This window comes from Poecile atricapillus, chromosome 13 (assembly GCF_030490865.1).
Source record: "Poecile atricapillus isolate bPoeAtr1 chromosome 13, bPoeAtr1.hap1, whole genome shotgun sequence".
Taxonomy (NCBI): domain Eukaryota; kingdom Metazoa; phylum Chordata; class Aves; order Passeriformes; family Paridae; genus Poecile; species Poecile atricapillus.
This window is the reverse complement of record NC_081261.1, coordinates 7163864-7188109: the sequence shown is the minus strand read 5'-3', so window position 1 is coordinate 7188109 and position 24246 is coordinate 7163864. Positions and strand designations below refer to the sequence as shown.

The following is a 24246-nucleotide window of genomic DNA, read 5'->3' as shown; positions in this document are numbered from 1 at the left end:
GCTTCTGCTAAATCTCCTGAAAAAGTCTCCTGTCTGCATGTTACGGCTTTTTTTGATACCATAGTGTATGCTTTGAATAATCACTACAATAAATGAAGACTTTCCAAAATGGATAGACAACTCAAGTTACTTTTTATCCTGCTTTTTGGCTTGGGTGCCTCAGTTTGACCTTAGAATTGCTCTTACTTTTAAAGTCTTAGAGGAAAAAAATATAACGACCTGCTTATCCTGAGTGCATAAAGCATAGCTGTGTTTTTTAGAGTAGTGAAACTCCACCTGGCTGTAACCTGTGAACTGTGTTTGGAACGGTCACAGATCTTTGAAGGTGTATTTGGGCCTTTGTGTCTGTGCAGCCAAGGATGGCAGCTCCTGAAAAGGATGCTGAGCTTGATGTGCTGTGTCTGAGAGTGGGGAGGGCTGTGTTAGGCTGACATGGTGAATCAAAACAAAACCCGTGGGCTCTGACACACAAGGCACAAGTGCTGAGAGCAGCTTTGCCCCTGGAGCCAGTGGGTGGCAGGGGTGGTTGATAGGTCAGGGTGCATCTAACCCACTAACCCCTTCCAGCAGTGTCCCTGGATGTGATCGACCTTCACTGGCTCTGCTCAGTACTGAATTGTCACAGCTTGAGCCTGTGACCTCTCCAATGCGTTAAAAACAGACATTTGTAAGATAGACTCCTGGGCCTGAAGATGGTTTCTTGCAAGTACTGACTATTTGTACATGTCCATGGTTTTCTCTTGTTCTTTCCTTACTCCTCCCTCACGAACTCAGCTCCTCCACTGGGGCTGTGGGTACAGACGTAGGGTTTGTGACTGCTCTGCTCATCCCAATCTGATGGTTCATACCCTTCTTGCCTTGTGGTTTGTAAAAGGGGTTTTTGGTTTATTGGGGTTTTGTTTTGGTTTTTTTTTAAGTGTTGCTCGACACAACTACTGTGATTTCATGTCCATTGCAAACAGGTACTTGTAGAAGCAACTTGAAAAAAGAAATGTAAAAACTAATCAATAAAGAAACTTAAATCTGTTCGGCTTTCTTTGTCTAATTAGCAAAGCTGGATCAGACTTCATCAGGTTGAGGGTGAGGTGAGCCGTGCCTCTTGCAGTTTTTTGCTACTCCAGAGCGCTGTGAGCTGGCGGCTGTGCAGGGCAGAGCGGTGTCTGCAGCGGTGCCCGGGGCGCTGCTGCCGCCCGCCCATCCCTGTCAATCACCCGCGGCTCCGCCTCCCGACTCTTCTGATTGGTTGTGCCGCGGTCGCCCCGCCCCTCCCCTACCTGTTCCTTTAAACCGCGCCGAGCGCCGCCTCCAGCTCGCCTCCGCTGCTTAATTCGCGCCTCCGCGCCCTCCTATTGGCCGGGAGGGGCGTCGGTCACGGCTCGTGACGCGCCGCGCGCCGTGACGTACCCCCCCACCCAGGAAGCTCCGCCCATTTATTCTCAACTCGGCTCTGGAGGGGAAAAACAATTTCAAGATGGCGGCGGCGCGGACAACAATGGGGGGCCGGGGGTCCGGGCCGGCCCGCGCCTGAGGGCGGCGGCGGAGGGAGCGCGGCGGGCTCCGCCGGGCCTCTCGGGGCGGGCAGGGCTGAGGGAGAGCAGGGCAGCGGAGCGGCGCCGGGCTCGGGGCAGAAGGAGGAAGTGGGGCGGGGGGGAGAGGAGCGGGCGCCGGGCCGGGTGGTGGAAAGACCCGGGGCGATCCCGGCGGGGAGCGCAGGTAAGGCCGGCGGGAGGGGCGGCGGAGGCCCCGCCATGGCGGGCGCCGGAGCGAGCAGCCGGTAGAGCGGCGGCGGCCGCCCCTTCGCCGTCCGGCCCATGGTGCTGCCCCCCTGCCCCATGGCGGAGTTCGTGGTGCCGCGGCACAGCGCGGTGATGGAGCGGCTCCGCCGGCGCATCGAGCTCTGCCGGCGGCACCACAGCGCCTGCGAATCCCGCTACCAGGCCGTGTCTCCGGAGCGGCTGGAGCTAGAGCGCCAGCAAACCTTCGCCCTGCACCAGCGCTGCCTGCAGGCCAAGGCCAAGCGGGCCGGCAAACACCGGCAGCCGCCCCCGGCGCCGCCGCCGCCCGCGCCCCCTCCGCCCGTCGCCGCCGCGGGGAGCGCCGAGAGGAGCGGAGCCAACGGGCTGGACGGCGAGGCGGCGAGCGGAGAGCAGCAGCACGGCCGCAGCAGCGCCCTGATCGCGGTAAGCGCCGGCCGGGGCCGGGTGCTGGGGCCGGGGAGGGACCGGCGGTCGTGCCCGGCTGGCACCGGCACCTCTCGTCTGGAGCTGGACGGGAGAAGGAAAACAGGCTGTCGCGGCTGGTGTGGGGGCCTGCGGTGCAAGGGCTGGGCTTGGGGCTGCTTTGAAGAGTGCCCTGTCTGCTGTGTTACAACTTCGTAGGCGATATGGGCTGTTTTGTTTTCGCTCGTCACCTCTGCACGCTGGAAGAGTACATAAAAACTGCGGCATGGTGGGGTAGGGATAGTGGCAGGATTTCTGTGATGCTTAAATCATTCGGAGTATTTTGTGAATCATATTTCTGGCTAATTCACCTAAAATACCCCTGCAGAAACTGTCAGAAGGACATTAATACTGCGATGCCTTTGGATTTTTGTTTGTTTGCTTAAGTCTTTAATTTGGGGTGTTAGGGTTTTGTGGAGTCACTTGATAAGATTACGCTTATTACTGGGGGGGAGTTTTAATACAATGTGTCTGTTAGTTCTGGTACATATTGGAAAGAATTTCAGTGGAAAGGCAGCTGCTTGTTTGCCACTCACTCTAGTGGGTGTGAACACTATGAGAATCCCACTCCACCCATTAAAAACTGGCTTAGCTCAAAATCTTAATGTTTCTCTGGCTTCTCTAGCATTTCTGGTTGTCGGGACATATTCACATGGCCCTGTTTGTATATCAAGATAGCTGTTGCTTAACTTATTCTGGGCCCTTTAAATATACTGCCATGTGCTAATGTGTCAGTAATGTAGGTTAGTAGGATAACCTCTTAAAGGCTGCCTGTCCTAATACCTGTCTGCCTTAAAACCAGGTATTTTTAAATGGTGGCCTGCATGAAAATGATTCAGTACTACTCTGAGTGCCTTTAAAAGGGGACACTGGATTAAACTGAGATATTTCCAGGTTAATATATAGAATAAGTAATATTTTTAGGGTGCTCTGTATATTTGATTGGATTAGAAAGGAAGAAGGATATATTTCTCTCTGTCTTGGACCTGTTTTTAAAATAGAATCTCATAGAGCTTATTGTATACTTGAGTGTCCAGGACATAATGTGAAATATTGAAACACAGGGTTTATCAATGTCATCTTTACTGTGACCAGCACTAGGCAGCCTGGGTGCAGTCTGTAGTATTTACAAGATGAACTGAAAGTGTTACCTGAATTGTTTCTGTTTTTGTTAATATACCTATGAGACTCGAGGACTTGCTGACTCTTAAGAAGACTGAGGTCCTTGTGACACAATTAGAGCACTTCAGAGGACTGCTATAGAAGGGTACTTGAGGAAGAGAGGAAACCTTGTGCATTCCTGACACTGATTCTACAAAATTTTACAGTTAGCTGTTGTTTAGCAGACTGATCTTGAATGTAAACTTGTGTAAAAACAAAAATTGCTTAAACTTGTTTTTTATTATCTAAAATCTTGGTGGGGGTTCTGTTTATTTCCTGCTGGGCTCTCGGGCTTTTTGCATATGGAGCTCTACCCCATAATAATGTGTATTTTAATTACACTCAGGGCTTTTTAGCATGTCAAATCCTGTTGCTTAAACTGCCACCACACGACTTCATATTGATCTTCTAAAAGAAAGATGTCTAATTCATTGGTGTTGTTTCTCTTAAATCACTTTGGATGTGGATTTGATCTAATTAGCATCCATTATAATGAGAGCTCTCAACAGCAGCAGGTTCTGAAGTGCACTGCACATCTGGGGAAGCCCTTGTACAGGAAGCTGCTGCCAGTGGCCAATTTACACAACAGAAGAGGTCTTTAGTGTATGAATGACTCTTCCTCTGCTGGCCTGCTGTTTCTTTCCTAGGATCCATGACTGTGAGCTTAATTGCAGCTGCTGATTCATCACCTCGTTACTGGGGTATAAAGTTGGTTTGCTTAGTAATTCAAGTCTTGGAAAAAAACACAACAACAACAACAACAACACCTCTGCTGCTAATTTGATTCCACTGGCCCAGAAGGTCCCTCTCTAGGTTGGTACTTTACCTCTGCCCGTCATGTTGGCCGTTATAAAGACCACGCATATGCTTTGACTGGGAGAGATGTGGACTTGATTTCCAGTGTTCAATAAAGTTTGGATGAACACCAGAATTATCTTTTAAAACATCCTGGACACATTCCTTTCCAAAGAATGCTGCTAGCTCAGTGCAACATGCATTATATCAGCAGTTGCTGCTGTAACAGTCCAGATTTTTCTGTGAAGCTGCGTATGAATCTGCTTTGGAAATCAGTACTCTATGTTGACCATTAATGAAGCATTTATTTTGGTCCCTGAAGGAGAGAGCAGTTCATGTAACGGTGAAGGCTTTTGTGAGGTCTTGTAGTAGTAGGACGTGAAGCTGCATTGCCCCAAGTCTTGACACAGTGTGGGCACTGTCAGGTGCTGTGCTGCAGAACACCTTCTGTAAATCCACAGTGGTCACAGGGAGCAGGGTTGGCACCACCATTTCCTCCTTAGTGTCTCCTATTACTCGTTATGTGGACAAAATCAGATATTTTCTCTTCCAATAGTCTTTCCATCCTGAAGTTGGATGGATCTTGCTTACAGAAACTGAGAATACAGTATTGATACAGAAATACCTTGTATTATTTGTGCTTCATGTAGATCTGTCCTTCATTTGAGGAAAATGTTGAAAAATCTTCTAGCTTCCTATTTCTAAAAAACTTCCAGATCACTATTTAATGGGAGATCCAAATGTTGACAGCTGCTTCCCATTTCTGTTGTTTAACATGACATTATTAAGGCTGTGCTCAAAGTAGAAGGTGCTTGATGTTTGGTTAATATGTTTGCTGTGTTAATCTTACATTTTTGAGAAATGGGGAAGTTGGGAAGATACGGGGCTTGTCTCCTAGAAGATTTCTTTTATCTGCCAGGTTCTGATACATGAAAGTTCATCCAATAATGCTGTTTAAATTCTCTGCAAGAGAAAGGTTGGCTTCCTTACATTTCTGTGATAGGCTATAAAGCAGTGTATGGCTGAGCTGAACAGAAGGTGTTTCATTGACATGTGAATGAGGAGAATGGCAAGATCTGGATTTTCACCTCCACTCCTTGTTTTATGATGTGGTGTCTTGGAAGGAGAGCTGCTCCCTGTTTCTTGCTGGGTTTTTTTCCCCACCTGAGAGCAGTTGTTGTGCAGAGAGCTTGCTTTGTCTAGGACTGCCACAAAACCACAAACAGTATTTCTGGAATGAGCACAGAAGGTCTAGTCAGTGGCCCGTCTTGAGAATGGTTTGTGTTAAAGCTGAAGAGTAGCATTTATTTGGGAGTGATAGATGTTTAATATTAGTTAAATACTAAATTAAGCAAAGGCACCAAGTAAAGGATTTTAAACTAAATTTAAGTCCAAGGAGAGCAATTCAGTATTTCTTCACTGAAACACTTAAAGTAATAAATTAAAAGGAATAGATTGTCCATAGTGTACTGACAAGTGTTAATGATGTTCCTCTAACGAAGCTCAGGCTGGTACTCTAGCAGTTCAGAAGACCTCGTTTTTCTGTAAGCTGTGGTATAAGGGTGTTAAATTGTGAAATTATGTTTTACCACAAAAATAGCAAATTATTTACATGTTATTTATATATAGCTATGGTAAAGTGTAGTCTTGCCACCATTGTTTGTTTTTGCTGACAAGTCTGATAGTTTGTTGCCCAACAACTCAGACAGGTTTTTCTTTGTCTCCTTTTAATTCTCTGTGAGGTATTGTTTTATGTTTGAAACATTTCCCTTACTAGATTAGTTAGATATGCAGTGATGCTTCCTAAGTTGTAAGGATCTGGGAGTGACAGAGCTGCTGCTGCTGCTGTTTAAGTTCAAGTGAGGTGGAGGATCCGGCATTGCAGCTGAAGGCACAGGAGTTTTTTTGATTCAGCAGAACAATTCCTGTAGCAGAAGCTGCCTCTTGTGACTAATGCAGGCTTGGGATATTTATAGACATGCCTATCCACAGCCCTTCTTCACTCCAGCAGGCAGTCACCCAAATACAAAAGTCTGCTGGAATTAAAGTAAAAATTAAAATGAGTCCAGCAGTTTAGTTCTGACAGCACGGTGGAATGCAGGAGCACATTGGGTAATAAAATGCTTTCCTTGCAGGGGGATTGCAACTTTGGAAGCTGAGGGTAGATGCACAGTAAAGGGGGAGTTCTTACTATGGTGTGTAGTCAAAATGTTATGTTTTCTATCCAAAATTCATACACTACAATGTCTGGTATTTGCACTGTTATTCCAGCTTAAGGAGTTGTCATCTTTGTTGCTGCTGTTCTTGGCGAGACAGGAGAGGAGAATCAGTGTCTGTAGAGCACCTCCTGTGAACTCTGGTACATTGGAGCTTTATCTGTGCTGCAATACTGCCACTTCTATGGCAGAAAAATGGATGTTTTCTGATTTGGCTTCCCCTTCTGGGTGAGAATGCTAGGAGCCATATTGGAGCTAGGCTTTTATTATGCTTGCAGTCTAATATAGCATTTTTTCTTTGCTATAGCATTGTTTCTCTTGCTGGTATATCAGGGCAAATGCTTGTAGACTTAATTCAGACATTGAAATGGTAAACTAATTTGAAATAAAATTCAAAAAATTAAAGCTCTATTGAATCCTGTAAGAATATTTAAATCTCTATAATAGATGCCTTAAAAAGCTAAATTAGAACATTATACAGAGCCTTAAAGGCACAGTATGAGTACTGGGTTTTTAAGAATTTTCTGCCATGTTCACAAGGTGGTTTGTTGTTTTTCTTTTTAATGAAACCTGCATACAGTTTGTATTTTTATACATACATATGTATTTACCGTCTTCACAGGACTCAAAATATAGCAAAGTAGTAGAGTTTTGCAAAAGGACTTTAGCTGACTGTCCTCAGTTTAGCTGTTTTAATGGTAAAGGGTTTCTTGCTTTCAAGCAAACAGTGTGAACTAATTTTCATGCCTGTTAAGTTCTAACACATTGAAATGTCATTGGTTTCAGATGATTATCTAAATCTAGTTTCAGGTATTAAGTCCACACGAAAATAGCCAACACCAAACAAGCAAAAAAACCCAAACAAAAAACCCAACAAAACTAATCAGAACAACTTTGTACCACTGTTTTGATCAGTGATTCATGCCCCTTCCCACCAAGGCAGTAAGAGAGCACTGGCCTCTGAAGTTTTGAACTCTGCCAGTGCTAACAGACAAGCAATAGATTAGGTTTTCAAGCTTTTTTCTGGCTTCTTCTTTGGCTTCTGTAGTAGTTTTTGGACAGCTTTTACGAAGTCAGTCAATTTGCCCCTGCAGTGAGACCACAGTAGGGCTGAGCATCATTGTGGCTAAACTGGTGGGTTTAAGACAGAGATTGAATATCTCAAAATGCTTTGTGTGCTCTCCATTTTCTGCTGGAAGCTTTGTCATTTGCCTGGGCATGCATCCATCTCTGGCATTGCGGCCTGAGTCCTTGTCAGCGTGAATTACAGGGCCAGAGGCTGCTGTGCTGGACACCTTTTGTTGTCATGGATGGCACCTGGGTTTTGTCAGCTTGTGTTCTGTGCATGAGGAATGCACAGTTGGGCATGTGTGCTCCTGCCAAGGAAGTGTTTATGACCACATTGAGGACTGTGTGTTCTTCTCACGTGAATAAAATGCAGCTCAGGTGATGTGATGTGGAGGAGGTGCAGCCTGTGGCCCCCTCAGTGGCTCTTTGACAAATTCTCCGTTGTGTCCTGGGCCAAAGGACCGAAGCCAGCTCACATCTTCTGCCTTGCACTTGTTCCTATATTGGTATAAATACTTCAGATAAATGGTTTTGGAGTGATATTTTTAGGCATAGCTAGATAGCAGTGATCTCAGAAGTTCATCTTTTGTTGAAAAATTGAATAGGCTGAGAAAATGAGAAGACAGTTCCATATCTGATCTTGTTACAGTGGAAATGATTGGCTCAGTGTTACAAATAAAGTTGATTGATTCTGCTAAGGAGACCATGGACAGCGTACTGGAGGAACACTGTGCCTTACAGGATGGTAATGCAAGAAAATTAAAGCTGAGGGGGTTGTCTTAGTGAGTAGCAAGCTATGCTTTACTTCATCCTTGTCTTGGTTGGTTTTTTCCCTGAGTTTTGGCAGAAGAGAACAGGTTTTTCTTGCCTTGAGAACTCTCTTGGAGAAGCTTGATATGTAGATAGCTTGCAGTCTGACTTGTATCTCACATGCAGCTTGTTATTTTCTCCCTCAGACCAGATTATTTGGATAGACACAGACAAACTGGGGAGGAACTTGATCCCTTTTTTTGCCAAAGGAATACAGTTTTAGGTGAAAGGAGGATTTTGTCTCGAGCAACTTACAGTCAAAATGTCTCCAAGGATCAGATATCTGAGTGTTATGACTGTTAAAACCCATAGAGATATGAGAGTTCCTGTGCTGCATATTAGGGGTCTATATCTTTTTCTAGACTGCAGTGAGTGTAGCTCACAAAAAAAAAAAGTTATTATTTTGATGTAAGTTTTCAGGGAGTAGGTTTTTCTCCTAACTTTGGAATTAAGGAGGATCCATTCCCAAACTTTGAGTAATTTGACTCATCATATAACCTTGGGCAAGTTACTCATCCACCTTGAGCTTCAGTTTTCCCAGTGGGAGTATGAAGTAAACAATGGGAAATGCTGAAAGCCAAATGTTATGATGGGGTTGAGCTTTTCTGCTCTCTGATGTTTTGCCTTTTTACAAAAAGGTAAATTTCCGTTATTCTTTCAAGTTGGTATTTGAAAAATTCACTAGAGAGCTGCTATTCCAAGCCGAAGACCTGATGTTCAGATTAAGAGATTTCAAGTTCCAGCCTCCTCTCCAAATGTACACCTCACCTCACCCTATTCAGTCTTCTGCTGATCTTGCTACTCTGCTGCTATTTCCATGAGCCATCTAGAAGAGCACAGTCTCCAGGGAAGCTGGTGTCTGTCGCTCAGATAAAAATAAGGTTTTGCTGTTACCTATGCAAGCATTAAAAAAATAGTGGGTTTTTTTTTTGCTGTTACCTGTGCAGGAATTAAACAGATGGTGGTCTGGAGTTTCATTCCGCCCAGAGATCAGCTCACTGCAGACAGTTAAAAAAAAAAAAAAAAATAGAAACAATTAACTGTAAACCAGTCCTTCTGTCTGTAAATCAAAGAATGCTGTTGCTCAGGCAAGTGTGTAAAATTCTTCTGATAATTTATGCTGGCCCTACATACAGCCTCTTGCTTGAATGATGAGATCTTGAGGTTTCCTGTTTTTCCTTGGATGAGAGTTTTCCCCAGGGGTTAGTGGACTGCCTTGTGAAGACTGCAGGTAATATGAAAAGAACCATACTTGTCTTGAGGTTTGTTTAGTGAGCTGCTTCCTGCCATCTGAGAGGGCTGTTGTTCAGTGACCCCACACCTCAGATGGGTGGCTCTTGGTGGGGATTCCTGTCGAGTGTCCTGCTGAGATGTACCAGGGTGTCTCACCCAGGTCAGGAGCTGATGGCAGTTCCCTCTTAGAGCTCCTTATGCTGTTGGAGCAGCGTCTCTGCCCTGCAGGTTTGTCTGCGTTGGTGGAGCGTTCCAGCACCAACAAAGCTCAGAATTTTTACAGAATGCACCTGAGGGAAGGGAAAGTTTATAGTCACCTTTGATGTGTGCAAAAATTCTGTTTTCAGATGCTTTTGAGGTCAATAGAAAGAACTTTATATTTGCAAGAATGCTGGCAGGAAGAACTTGAACAAAGGCACTCTGGCTGTGAGGCTGCTGCTGTAGCTGCTGGTCGCTTCTAGGTGGCACCACGAGAAAGAGAATCTGTGCCTTTGCCATCTGTGAGAAGGCAACTGGGGAGCTGCTTGGGGCTCTGGTGGTCAGAGCAGCTGCAAATACTTCAAGAGAAAGGAGAAAAGGAATGAGCTTGCTCTGCTGTGATAAAACTGGCTGAACTCTGAATTGCGTTTTCCACAAGTGTGAAGCAGTGGTCGCTAAGTGACAAATTGGTTTTGCTTCAGTGCCAAAAGTGTGTTTGTGTACAAAATTTATATATGTAGTTCTTCTCTAAAAGTTATTATCACAAGAGAATTACTTGTTTTTTCTGAATATTTAAATGTGAGACTGCTTTATAAATATTTAAATATGAGACTTTTATCAAACAACTTCATGGAACAATTATACTGTGTGTGTACATAGATAAATACAGGTTTTTATTCTCATGTAAAATTTGATTCTTAACATTCTTTAAAATTTTTCTCATTTTGAATAGGAAAAATCATAACATATTCCAGTTCACAACCATTTTTCAACTTTTTGTTGTTGTCAGAGTGTATGGCAGCTTTTAGCTTCATGTGAAGGAGGGGGTCTCTATTTGAAGTAGTACATGATTTTTGAAAAATTTCCCTAGGAGACTGTAGTGAGGAAGTAATCTCATGTGCTGACTTGTAAAACAAAATGTTACCAAAACAAAGGTGCAGTCTTTGATTTTTTTTTTTCTGAAATGTTTTATTCAGAGCAAGACAATGTTCTGGTAAGAAATAAAAAGTCCAGATCTGTGTAGCATAGTACTACACAACTAAAATATTCCTTTTCTTTTTCAGCAGCTCCATGAGACTGTGAAAAGAAAGCTTGATAGTGCTGCTTCCCCTCAGAATGGAGACCAGCAGAATGGCTATGGTGATGTGTTTTCTGTGTCCAAGAAACTGCGTCGTGAGGATGGTTTGGGAGTGAGTGGTTCTTCCAATGGAATGCCCCCTGTGTCTCCACTCCATCATCTTGACAAGAAATCTGCTACTGGTGATACCTTACAACTTAATGGGAAACATCCAATGGGGCTTGATGGCATCAGCAAGAAGTGTCTTCCAGATTCCAGCCTGCAGTTGAATGGAGGTGGTGATGCTGATGATTCATTTCCTTTGAGTTTGAACAAAGAGCTGAAGCAGGAGCCTGTAGATGAGCTTCCCTGTATGAATCCTGTAGCAGGGGGTTCTATATCTCAGAATAACCTGATGCCTGATCTTAATCTAAATGAGCAAGAATGGAAGGAACTTATTGAGGAGCTCAATAGATCAGTGCCCGATGAAGACATGAAGGATCTCTTTAATGATGACTTTGAAGACAAAAAAGATGCAGATTCTTCAAATTCAGCTGCACAGACTCCATTGCCACAAGATATTAACATAAAGACTGAGTTTTCCCCAGCACCCTTTGAACAAGAACAGCTGGGATCTACCCAGGTTAGATCCACTTCTTCAGGTTCAGCATTTATTGGCGCTGCTTCTGTACCTGTAAGTGCCGCTTCTACAACGGTTGGTAGTTCTCAGGCTATGTTCCAGTCTTCCAGTCAGTCAATGACTGAAAATCCTAATCAGCCCATGATGCAGGCATCAAACCACTCTCAGAACGTCCAGAGGCCTGTGTTGTTACCTGGGAAGTGTGCAGGAAGTGCCAAAGAAATGTCTTCTGCTCATCAACTTCAGCAGATTGCTGCCAAGCAGAAGAGAGATCAGATGTTGCAGACCCAGCAACAAGCTTCTCAAGTCCACCAGACAAATCAGATGTCGACGTGGCAACAGTCTGGGTCTTCCCATAGTCCACTGGCTGTCCCATATACCATGGAAAATCCTACTAGCCCATCGGTTTATCAGCCAGACTTCAACAGTCAGAAACTCATGATGCCTAATCTGGGAAATAAAAGCTCACCGAGAGCTGGAGGCAATTATCATGTGAACATTTTGGGTCATCAGCAAAACAGCTTGAACCAGAACGCTGTGAATAGTCAAGGCTCTATACTAGACTATGGGAACACCAAACCTCTTTCCCATTACAAAGCAGAGTGTGAGCAGGGGGTGGCAGTGCCTGGGCAGAACAAGACTCCCATGCTGGCATACATCCAGCAGCGCCAGCAGCCACCACTGTCCCACGTAGGTGACGACCAAAATGGGATGATCCTGCTGAAACCCAAGTCTGGAAACATTGCCTACCGGCTGCCACATGGTCAGGTGAATGTCCTGAATTACCTTTGCTCAGTAGCAGATTTAAGGTTGTTGGGTAGGTAAGGCTGGAGTGCAGATTCCTTGGTATAGTTTCAAATGTTTTCATTGATTTTAAAGGGAAAAATCTTATGTACAAGAATCTTAGACAACAGTCATGAGGTTTTTTTCCACTGGGGACAGTTTTTAATACAGGGTTCTAGGTCATGTAACATGTGATTTCCAGCTTAATATACTTTGTGGGCAACAAATTATGCCGTGCTTCACAGAAGCTTCTACTTACAAAGATAAATAGATGCTTTGTAAACTTTTGACTAAAATAACTCGTATAAAACTGTAGTGTTACACAGTGTTCTCAAAGAAGCTTTGATTTCTTTACCTTGTTTTTTAGTCCCAACTTGTGTCAGAGTTGGCTTACTATTAAAAGACCTACTTTTGCAGAGAGGTGGAAGTGGGGGCTGCATTCCTGATTTCTTGGGTGTTCCATGGAGCCTTTCAGTTCTATGGATTTTTATTGGTTAAGTCTCTGGACATTGGGGAAGCATGGCTTAGGAGAGAAATATATCATTAAGAATGAATAATGGTAATGTTTGTTTGCTTGAAGCATATGCTTCAGGTTTTCCTGTAACAGAAAATTCCAGATGCTGTTCTTTTGCCTTGTATAGAACTGTTGCTACAGGTATGGTGCAGGTGAAAATTTCTGTAGTGGGTGGAACTGTGGACTCATTTGGATTCTGTAACATGTACCTGCAATGTATGTATAAGAGGGCTAGTTGAAAAAAAGGGTATTTGTTACAAAGATTAAAGTTCCTCCATCGAAAGCTGTTTGAGATCCAACTCTAGTCATGTTCCCTCAACAAAACAGAAAATCTGTGAGAAAGCTCTGGTTAGTCTGTGGTAAAGACCACACCGGTGTACAAATAGAAATTTGAGATCAATGTGTGCTTCGTAAAAAAATGAAAGTCTTTGAAAGCTGGTAGAAGTAACAGTCTAACAGCATTTTGATGGAAAAAGAAGGGTAGAGACGATTGTGTTGCATCTCTCCCACTGAAAAACATGAGGGTGACCTCACATCTACACTGCCACACTTAGACTGAACTAACAGAAATACTGATGAAAACTTTGGGAGAATTTCTCAAAAGCTTGCACACAGAACAACTTTGCAGAGCATTCCTTATATTTGGCTCATGATTCCTTATGAAACTGCAAAGTGAGAACCAACAGCCGAACCCATTAGCTGAATGTTTAACTTGAATATAACATTTGTTTATGTAATTAGAGATGAGGCTGAACTGTGCTTTAAAATTATGAAAACTGTCAAATATCAAAGGCATTTGCTGGTACTAAGAGGGCAGTATCAGATCTTGAATGATAATTGTTCCATGTTATATTTGCTTATCCCAAGTTCCAGTCTCATAAAAATGCCAAAAATTGCAGATTCAAGAAAAACTAATAACATCAGACTTATCTCTGGTAGTGTTTGTGACTGTGGTGTATGGTGATGGTTGGATTGCTGGAAAAATACCTTAAGACCCATTTTGACCAGTGGAAGCCTTCTCCTCTTCACCTGCAAATAGTAAATTCTCTGATATTAAACAAAAGCAACTTTAGGATGGGAGACATAAACACCTGCAGAATTAAATGTTGACAGAACAGGCAGGATTTAAATAAATGCTTTGAATAATGAAAATATAACATGTAGTGTTTGAAAAACTGCTACCAAAGCATACTGAATCTGCGGTGTTTGAAGTACAGTTTGTAGCTGCCTGAAAAAAAGCACAAGAGCTGTGCTCACCTGTTTGAGCTGGCAAGTACTTTGAGACTGAAGTTAAACCCTGTATTCCTAAATGTTGTGGAGCTTCTGACCCTAACTCCAAACAGGCAGTTCTATGTCTGGCACTGTATAGATGGGTGTTTGGCTGTCTTTAATTAGCTGAACTTCTATAAGAAGCTTTACAGGTGAAGAAGTTACTGCATTTCTGTAACTTTTGTCATTTTTCTTATGTTCTGCAGGATCAGAACCCTGCTCCTACTGTTGCTCGTGTTCCTGTTTCTGTCCCGGGCCCTGGGGTGGGTGCCCAGGCTTCAAATGTCTCCATGGCAGGTAACCACAACAACTCAGCTTATCAGCAGCAAGCAGCAGTGATGAAGCAGCACCAAATGCTGATGGACCAGCAGAAGCAGAGAGAGCAGCAACAAAAGCACTTACTCATGGAGCAACAGAAGCAGCAATTCCTAATGGAACAGAGGCAGCAGCATTTGCTGGCAGAGCAGGTGAGAGGGGCCAGCTTTTTTTTAATTTGTGCTTCTTTGCTTTGGTGCATGAAATAGCATTTGATGTTTTAGAATCAGAGAATAGTTTGGTTGGGAAGGACCTTCAAAATCATCTCAGTTCCAGCTCCTCTGCCTTGGGCAGGGACACCTTCCACTAGACCAGGTTGCTCCAAGCTCCATCCAACCATTTCCAGGGATGGGGCAGCCACAGCTTCTCTGGGCAATCTGTTCCAATGCCTCACCACACTCACAGTAAATACTTTCTTCCTCATATCTAATCTGAACCTAACCTCCTCCAGATGGAGATCTTGGATTCCCCCTTGCTCTATCACTTCATACCCTTTTGAGACACCTTCCCCCTCCAGTCTTTTTGTAAACCCCCTTTAGGTACTGAAAAGTGCTCTAAGGTCTCCCAGAATCAGCTGCTTTAAGAAAGGATGAAATGATACAGTCTCCTCTGAACTGAAAATGAATGAAAGCCCATTTTGTGGGGAAGGTTGTAGTAGAATATGCAGGATTGTGGAGCTATGGTTGTGCCAAGTCCTAGCCAATGGCTCTTATATCACCTAGAGACATTCTAATAAAATTCTGATCTCAATAGAGGTGACAGAAAAACACCTTCAGTTTTGGAGCCAGTGTAGACAAAACGTAGTAATGTGGTTGGCAGTGTATGAGTGTTGGTAAAGATATGTTTTTGATATTTGGGTTAAAACAATTTGGACTAAGGGAATACTGTGGGGAATTACATTATTAAAGACTGAAAGAAAATGCTCAAATCATCAATAAAATCACATCTTCTCTATGAGTTATGTGATTTGTAAGCTTAGAATACTTTTTAGTAAATCAGTCTTTGGTGACTTGTATATTAATATCAAATGTCAAAGATGAGTAGTCATTACTCTCCAAAGTGTTAACAAAACAGGTATTCTTTGAGAGCAGGTGGGGAGAAAGGAAATACAGGGTGTGACCTGCTTGTGCTTTTGCATGTCTGGTGGATGGTGATTGTTAGAGCTTTGTTAGAGCTCTTAGAGCTGTGGCCCAGTGGGTTTCCTTAGAACAGCAATGTGCCTAACAGGTGTCAGATCTCTCTGAACAGTGAGGAGGTGATAAGTAGCATATCACAAACACAGCACTGAAATATTTTTTTCCTATCTATTTGCTTCTGCTTTGCCAGCACATGTTGCTGCAGTAAATACCAGTATCATGAAAATACTTCATTCACGTCCTAGTTATGGTAACTACAACTAAATTCTGTAATTTCCATTTTTCTATAGTGTTACTGGGACTCTGGACCCAAATAATGGGCGGCTTTGCCTTGCAGCTGAACAGCTTTAGATACTGCATTTGCCACATTTATTTGCCTTGTGCTGCTTAGTCAAGCTAGGTCTTGTTAGCATTCCAATTTGATATTTATTTCTTTGGATACTCATGATACTGGATGCAGTTTTACAAGAAGATTTCTGAATCTGCTGATGTCTACTTTGCAGGAGACTTGTAGTTTCAGGTAGCTCTAGTGCCATTCTCTGCTGCTATAAATTTGTCTTTTCACTTGGCATTCTGCATATTTTTTATTTTTTTTTTTTTCCCAAGCCAGGTTCTGCAGTTTTTGGTTTCTCTCAGAGCTGTGGCATCTCTTGTTGGCTTCCGTGGTCAGCCTCTTTCAGGTCTGACTGGTCCTGCAAGCAGCAGGTCCTCTTGTCAAGCGGCCTGCCCTCTTCATTCCTGTGCATGTCTCAACAGCTTTGCAGCTGGAGACATTTGGGAAGGGTGGTAGAGATGTGTATCTGCTGTTTGTTACATTGCACTGGTCTCTTCTGTAAAGGCTTCTGGCTTGTGTCTTTACCCCAATACTCTTGGAAGGGAATTTCTGTCCCCTGCTATGCTCTGTGTAACTTTATGGATAAGTAGGTAGTTGTGCATTGTATCACTTCTGGGTTATGTCAGAGTTTCAGTCTGGCTGAAGGTATCTGAGGAAGAAGAGACTGAAATGCTGTGCCTGATACGTTTCATACCTTAAAAGCAGCCAGTTGGCTGTTAACACTGTCAAAATCTGAGTCTACTGTCTACATCTGCATTCCCCTCAAGACTTTAAATTTAATTTTCCTCCAAAGTTTCCTAATAGAAAATCTGCTTGGTTTATTTTTCAAATGGTTTGATCATAAAATGGGTAAGGGCTGAATCTGCTTTTATTTTAAAGAGGCACAATTATTTTGTGTCATGAGTAGGGTTTGTTTCAGTTGATCAGTGTGCTAAGATTTGCTGAGAAAGTGATTTGGAACAGTGGTTGCAGAGCTTGTATGACTTCTGTTATGGACTTAGTTCTGCAATTTTCCATAATCTTCCAGGAAAAGCAGTGATATATGAGAATATGGATTTGTAGGTATCTTTTCATGTTTGCAGACAAGGACTAGAAAATATTTACATGTTCAATTTTTGATATTTCTGACCTGCACTTTTATTGCTTTCTAAAGAAGGGTCTAAAAATACATTGATTTGGAAATAAAGACCAAAGAAGTAAATGTGATTTTTTTTTTTTTTTTTTTTTTTTAGTACACTCACTTTTGCTCTTTTTGTACCTGTACCTCTTTTTGTCTTTTGAGTGTTGCTAAAAATGCCTGTTGATTATGTTACTGATTAGGAGACTAACATCTCAGATTTTCAACCTTTGACAGGTTTCAAACATGCACAGCAGTAGCTCTTGCAGTGCATGCTGTTGTCTCTGAGATCCTGGTCTTGTCACTCATCAGATTAAACTGACTGTGTTTGAGTCTTGAGAACAAAGTCTGAAGTGACTTGTAGGGCTGCAGAAGCCCCTTTGATTACCAGAAGTATGCATAGAAGTATGCAGACAGCTTGTTTTTATCCAAGATAGCCCTTGGAAAAAGCTTGATCTGTTTTCAAATTATCTTGCATTGGACCTTTCTTAGGAGAAACAGCGGCAGCAGCAGGAGCAGCAGCTGCAGCGGCATCTGACACGGCCTCCTCCTCAGTACCAGGATCAACCACAGAATCCATACCAGCAGCAGGTTGGACAGTTCACAGGTCAGTAAACATGGCAATTGAAATAATAGCAGAGAAAATACCAAGGAGTGAAAAACAAGGTGTCTTCAAATTTCCTGAATTGGATAGCTTTTAATTAATTTATTACACATCACTCTGCGTTAAAAGCACTTGACCTATACTCTGATTCAGTTGCAAATTAACAGCTTCCCTGGTTGCAGGTATCTGGGACAACTTAATCTTCTGACTCTTAATGTTGTTTGGGAAATGAGTAAAATTATTAAGTATTTCATTGTTCTACAGGCCTTTCTAATACTTCTGTTTCATTGTGCAGGTTGGAAATTCTCTCTATCTTTGATATATTAAGATTAAGAGGGTTTTTTTCTGAAGTTTGACATCACTACTGCCTGTATCTATCACAGGCCCTCATTAAAGAAACATAAGTGGTGTATTATTTCTCTCATCTCTAGGATGAGTTTAAAAGTCTCTTAACATTTTTGTCCCTGCTACCTTTAAAAGGGAATGCAGTTTGAATTCTCTTCATTACATGTTAAGTGTCCTGTGTGGGGTTTTCTGTATGAGAAGCAGCTTAGTATGTCTGTAGTGTATTAATTCTGTTAAAAGGTGACATGACTGTTCAGCTGGACTAGCTTCAAAACATGTAGAAGTAGGAAGCAACAAAAGCTCATCTTTTTCCTTAAAAGCTGTTACTTGATGGGGCATCAAGAATCCACTTGTCTTTCATAAACATAGGGTACAAGAAAATTTCCCTTAGTTTTGTTTTCTTACTCTCCATGTTCCTGCAGAAATAAATAGTGAAGGGGGAAGATGCAAATTGAAATGCAATACCTTCAACCTGACAGTGTTCATGCCTGTTGCAGTGTCAAGTGCAGCTGCAACTGGGTTTTGTTACTTAACTGAAAAAACTCGATGCCAATATAAAAGGATTGTGTGCTAACACAGGGATCAGTAGCATCCTTCAGATAATGCACTGAAATATTTTTTTTTATCTTGCCACTTTTCTACAGAAAGATAGGCATACAACTGTTAGGAATAGAGTAGGTTTCAATAATTTTTTTAATACTAATTTCATTTCTATTAAAAATGTTTTTTCTTTGTAGTGATGATTGTAACTATTTTTTGCATCTTAAATCCTGATATGTGTGCTGTCTCTTCACTGTAAATATTGTCACAGGAAGATTCTTCTCCCACACATCCATTCCCTCAACGCTGATGTTTTTATGATGTACTTTGTTTATAATTAATTCAATATAATTTGAATTCTATTTGAATTTAGTTTTTTTTAATTCTTTTTTATTAAAATACAATATTAGTAATAATGGAGAGCCAGTATTCCTCAGTATCATCAAATATGAAAAAATTCTTCAGCTTACTTTTGGTTTTGAAAGTAGATAAATTATTAGTGTAGGTAGGTTTCCCCTGGTTGACTGTAAGGAGTTGGGTTGGAGGGGGGTGTGTTACATGCACTACACTTTACAGGGCTTTTCTGCTTTTTTTGCTTCAAATGGAGGGCTGTTTCTTCTACAAGAAGAAATTTTAAACTCAGAATTTGCAATAACAAAGGACTGTATTTGGTTTGCTGAGAAGACATTTTTCCAAATCACTTTGCTTGGCTATCAGCACTGCATATTAACATAGTGAATACTTCACTGTGGGAGTCCAAAAGATACTTGACCAAAAATTTCTGAATTAGATATTTCTATATTAGATAAATAGAAGATATTCCTGGAATTGGGAAAATGCAGAGCTAGCAACCCTACAGTTGTATAAGAGATGCAGTCTTGTTTTTGGAATGACTGGCAGTGTGTGTATGTGTGCAGTAAGAGGGATTTTTTAACGGCTTAGTAAATTGTGCATGCACTTCAAAGTACATGTGTTTACCTTTGTTCACAAAGAAATAGCAGAGTCCTGCCTTTAAAGTTATAATTTTTTTTTTAAATTAATGATGCTGAACTCTTAGAAGTGGTATTCAGATTTTTTTAGGACATTGGCACATCTGTGTTCGAGATCAAGGTGGAGGTGCTAACTGGAGCAACAGCTGATAGTCTTTAATTAAAAACTCTGCTCTCTGTGTGTTGCTAGTGGAGGTCAGTTTATACAAATGTAACTGCACCTCTCTTCTGGGTTATTGTGCCTACAAGCCTGGCTTGGCTCTGGTTGAACTTGAAGTATTTAATGTACAAAATATTTCTTTGTATTTCAGGGTCATCTTCAGCCATGCCCGGGGTCAGTAATTTAGGACAGTCCAGCTCCGGTAGTCCCCGGATGTTTGCTCAGAGCCAGAACATGATTCAGATGGGACCTGGACACGCTCCTGTTGCTCCACTGCAGTCGGGCTCCAGCCAGCAGGAGCGGGGGGTGTCTCAGTACCCCAGCATGCAGAACATGCAGCGTGGGGGGCTGTACAACCTGGCACCTGGCATGACCCAGATGGTTCCCCAGCACACGACTGCGAGTGCCAATGGACAGACCCCGATGCAGAGACAGGGCAGCTTGGGCCAGGGCGCCGCTGTTCCCGCTGCCTATGGGCAGAACACCCTACCAAACTCAAGTATTTCTCAGCAGCACAATAAAGGTGCACTGAATCCAACCTTATCTAAACCACAGATGGCAAGAGTACCAGCTGCTATGGGGGCTCAAAATCCATCTTGGCAACACCAAGGTATCCCTAATATTAACAACCAGACACAAGCAAACAGTGGCTTAGGACCATTTACTGCCAACTCCTCTTTCCACATGCAGCAAACACATCTTAAGATGTCCAACCAGCAGTTTGCCCAGGGAATGCCTCAGGTAAGCCTAAGCACCAGCAGGCCCATGACCTCGATGAATGCCGCTGTCTCTGGGCAGATGCTGTCGTCCTCTTTGGGAGCACAGCCGCGGACAAACCCACCCGCACAGCAGCAGGTACCCTCACAGCAAGTCTTGCCTGGCTTGAACCAGACTGTTCCAGACCTGAATGCTTTCAACCAGAACCCAAATCAGCAAATTCCCAACAGAGGAAGCCTGCACTGTAGCCAAGGGTACCCTGTGAGGACGACCAGTCAGGAGCTGCCTTTTGCCTACAGCGGCCAGTCAGGCAATAATGGACTTCAGAACTTAACTGGTGACACAGATCTGATAGACTCTTTGCTGAAAAACAGGACTTCAGAGGAGTGGATGAACGATTTGGATGAGTTGTTAGGAACTCATTAAAATGGGACCGGGGGTGGGGGTTCTACTTTTTTTAATTATTTCATGAGATATAAACAACTCTTGGACCAAAAAACCTGTGGCATTGAGGAGACTTGCAGGCATTAGAGGTAAATGGTTGGGAAAAAGACTGGAGCTGCTTCTCAATGAGTGTTGACACGTGGTCACAGCGCACCAAGCAGGTCTGCAGGAGGAGTGCGCTTTGTCTGCGGTCTCTGAGGAGTCGCACACTTGAACAGGTCAAAAAATACTGTGTCCTAGCCAGCCTTCCAGAAATCTCACTTGCAGTGTTCTAAGACTAAATATTTTAATTATTTAAAAACAAAACAAAAATTCCACAGAAATAGTGCAGAAAGAATGCAAATAGTTGCACAAATTGTGTTTAGGGCTTAGTCTGCAGCTATTACTTGCAATAATTATTTGTTCATAGCTTGACATGCTGTTATAGTACTGTCCATCAAACTTCTGATTTTTGTTTGAGAAGAGGCTGTATGCACCTGAGTATGCTTGCAAAATGTTTGGAATTGTTTTTTTTTCCCCATTGCTGAAGCATGTGCCTGTACTCTCAGTAAGCAAGTGATATTTCACAGTAAATATTTCTAGATGCTGGTAATAGATGAGAGAAAGTATTAAAACCTGGCCAGTTAGTCTAGATAGTCATCTTCATAGATTGTAGTCTTTTAAGCTGCAGTTTGCACTCTGTTGTAGAGAGGCACAGTTCTTGGCTTGTACCTTGCTGTGTTTAAAGGGGGAATTTCTTATGGGAGAACTTTTAAACTATAGTAGGTTTAACATGAATTGTAAAGCCATTTACTTTGCACCTGTTTCTTCATAACTTATTTCCAAAGGTAGTTGTATTTAAATGAAGGCTTTGCTTCATGACAGCTCATCTAGTTTTCTTTGTTGTAAAAAGTAAAACTAACCTTAGAGATCAGTTCATCCCCCCGAAGTTAGCAATGAGCACAAGACTTTGTCACTTCAGGATAAAAATGAGGAAAAAAGAATTTGGCTGGGAGGTGGAAAGTCCTTATTAGCAATAATAGCACAGGCAGCCTGGAAGAATGCTTGTATCAGGGTTGCTCCAATGTGGAAGTCTCCCCCTTAAATGCTTTGTTTTTTGAATACTGGCTTACAAGTTCGATAATCTTTCTATAGACTGGTGGATTTACTTTTTTAATATCCCTTGAAGCAGATGCTGTTCTTCAGCTCAGCCCAAGGAGACCTCTTATCCATATGTTGGGGTTGGTCCCAGAAAGGACAAAAACCACAATGGGAACAGTCAATGTTCTAAAGTCCTTACTCTACCAAAAAAAAAAAATCCCTTATCCACCAACAAACCACCTTGCCTTAACATTTATTTTAAAATTAAAAGTTGAAAGCTTTTGTTTTAAATGCACAAATACCTCTTCCCTTTCTAAATCTACTTTCTTGGAAAACTCCTCCAAACTTTATAACCAAACCCAGCATTGAGATTTAAAAGCAATTTCCTTCAACACAGACTGGCTTCTCCAGGAGTTTTCTACATTGCAGAATTGTGAGAGAGGGTTTTTTCCAGAGGGGGTGAAGGGAAGTGAAAGATATCATTGGTTTCGAAGAAGGAAAATATTTTACTGTATCTGCAGCTCCTTTATGAGACAATTTGCACTTTCGAAAACTGCTTTTTTAACACTAATACTTTAACCCTTTCCAAATATGCATGGAACATGGTTTATCCAGCACACTTAGCTAGTGTGGATGAATTCTGCTCTGTTGATCAGATTTGCTGTTTTATCATGTTGAACTGTTGATGAAAGATGTGCATTGATCAGTGGGTCCCACCTTTGAACAGTGGATAAAACTTCACTGAAGCAGGCTTAATCCCTCATAGAGCTTTTGAAAAGATAACGTAAAGATTGTCTTTGGATGGGAAGATGAAGGTGTTGGTGACTTTGGTTTTTGACACTTCTGATATTTTCTAGAATAAGTAGTTGAGATGCAAATAACTGATGCTAGCTTTTCTCATACTGGCAATCTAAGAAAAGAGCTAATGAGCTTGGTTTACTATTAAGTTAAACCAAAAACTGGTCCAAGGTAAGTGTCATTAGAAGAGTATAGATATAAACTAGCAATGGCAGGGGAAGGAGTGTTTGTTGGTTTTTTTAATTTTAAGGGTTAACTTTGCACCAGTGTGCCTTCCCTTCCTGTCAGGGGTGCTTGGGACCTCAATTTCAAGTGACATCATTCCATGTCACTGTTTTTTTTCTCCCCCTTACAAACACTTGACAGAAATAACAGGGTAGTAGGATTCAGCTTTTCTTTCTCCCTGTTTAGGTTGTGGTGAAATCTGCTCTGTTTTCCAGTAGATTTTGCACACAGACTTTGTTCTGAAGAAGTCAAAATACAATCCATCCAGTTGTGATTTCTTAATTGGAGGAAAAGAACATCTGCTGTTTGCATTGTTACTACCAAAAAGGCAATCCAGCAAAATGTCCAGGAAAACGCAGGTGTGCTCTTTCCTCCACTGTTTCTGGAAGCTAAGGTGGATATTGCTCTGCTTGACCAGAGGGTTTGTTCAGGAAGGTATCTGGGTTTGATGACAGGGCCTTTTCATAGTACTGTTGGAGTAAAATTAAGTGTGATTCTAGACAAGCTGGCTTATAATGCCCACTGGTCTCTGTGTGAACGGGATCCCAACAGCCCCTGCTCTGGCTTTGGTCCCTGTGCACAGAACGCAGTTGGAGCATTGGGAACGCGGGGCCACTGGAACAAGGGTGGAACAGTTCAATGGAAATGAAAATACGGTTTTGATGTACGTGGGTGCATGGGCAGGGCTGGGCTCTGCCCTGGTGCCCTGTAACGTGTCACTGTCTGTGTCTGCACTCGGGCTTTCCATTTGCTGCAGCTTCAGAGCAATAAAACCAATCTCCCCTGAACTGAACCCAGCCGGCCGCCCATGGCTTTATTTATAAACTGCGGTTTTGGTTGGGCATGCAAGGTGAGAGTGTCACTGTGCAACATCCACTGCCTTCCAAAAACCACGATCCAATTGAAAAGGGTGCTCAAAATTTTGTTATACACATTTCCTTTGTGTAAATAAATGTTTACAATTTTATATTAAAGATTGAATAAGAGTTAGATCTTCTGACTGTATATTTTTTACTTTTTATAGATTTTAAAACTATAATTCTTTATATATGTGTTTGGGGGGTATTATGGTAAGTTTTATGCTTGTAAATGGAGAACAGTTGAATTTGATGCTAACCTTTATGAATTTTTGTCATTGAAATGTATAAAGAGTCCATTAATCCCCTTATTCTTTTACTACAATTACTGGTGCACACCAAAAAGAAATCCTTCACTTCTGTTTTATCATTATAAAATAAATATTTTGCTAGTGTATTAAATATACATGGTGTGACTTTATACATTTGCGTGAGCTGAGCAGAGTTTAGCATTGTCATTCCTAGTGAGATGGTTCCTTCCCTTCATCCCAGCACACAATTTTTTGCTCAGCCTATTACTAAGGCTCAAATTCTGCTGCTGTGTCTTACCAATTCTTATGGTTTCAGAAAGTCCATTTAATCAGGCCAGAACTGGATAAAGGGGCCTTAGAAAATGTAACTT

The 24246-nt window shown here is 42.3% G+C and overlaps 1 protein-coding gene across 2 annotated transcripts; it reads left to right on the top strand.

Annotated features, from left to right (window-relative positions):
• The first annotated feature begins 1466 nt into the window (after positions 1–1466).
• MAML1 (mastermind like transcriptional coactivator 1) lies at positions 1467–24030 on the top strand. Of its 2 annotated transcripts, none has more exons than XM_058848652.1 (5): positions 1467–2180; positions 10768–12165; positions 14170–14430; positions 17358–17472; positions 19655–24030. In XM_058848652.1, the coding sequence occupies exons 1-5, from the start codon at positions 1812–1814 to the stop codon at positions 20644–20646; spliced, it is 3135 nt and encodes a 1044-aa protein (XP_058704635.1). In that variant the 5' UTR covers positions 1467–1811; the 3' UTR covers positions 20647–24030. The 2 variants fall into 2 exon arrangements, with proteins under 2 accessions (XP_058704635.1, XP_058704634.1); XM_058848651.1 differs by having other exon boundaries at positions 1468–2180; positions 10765–12165.
• The last annotated feature ends 216 nt before the right edge of the window (positions 24031–24246 follow it).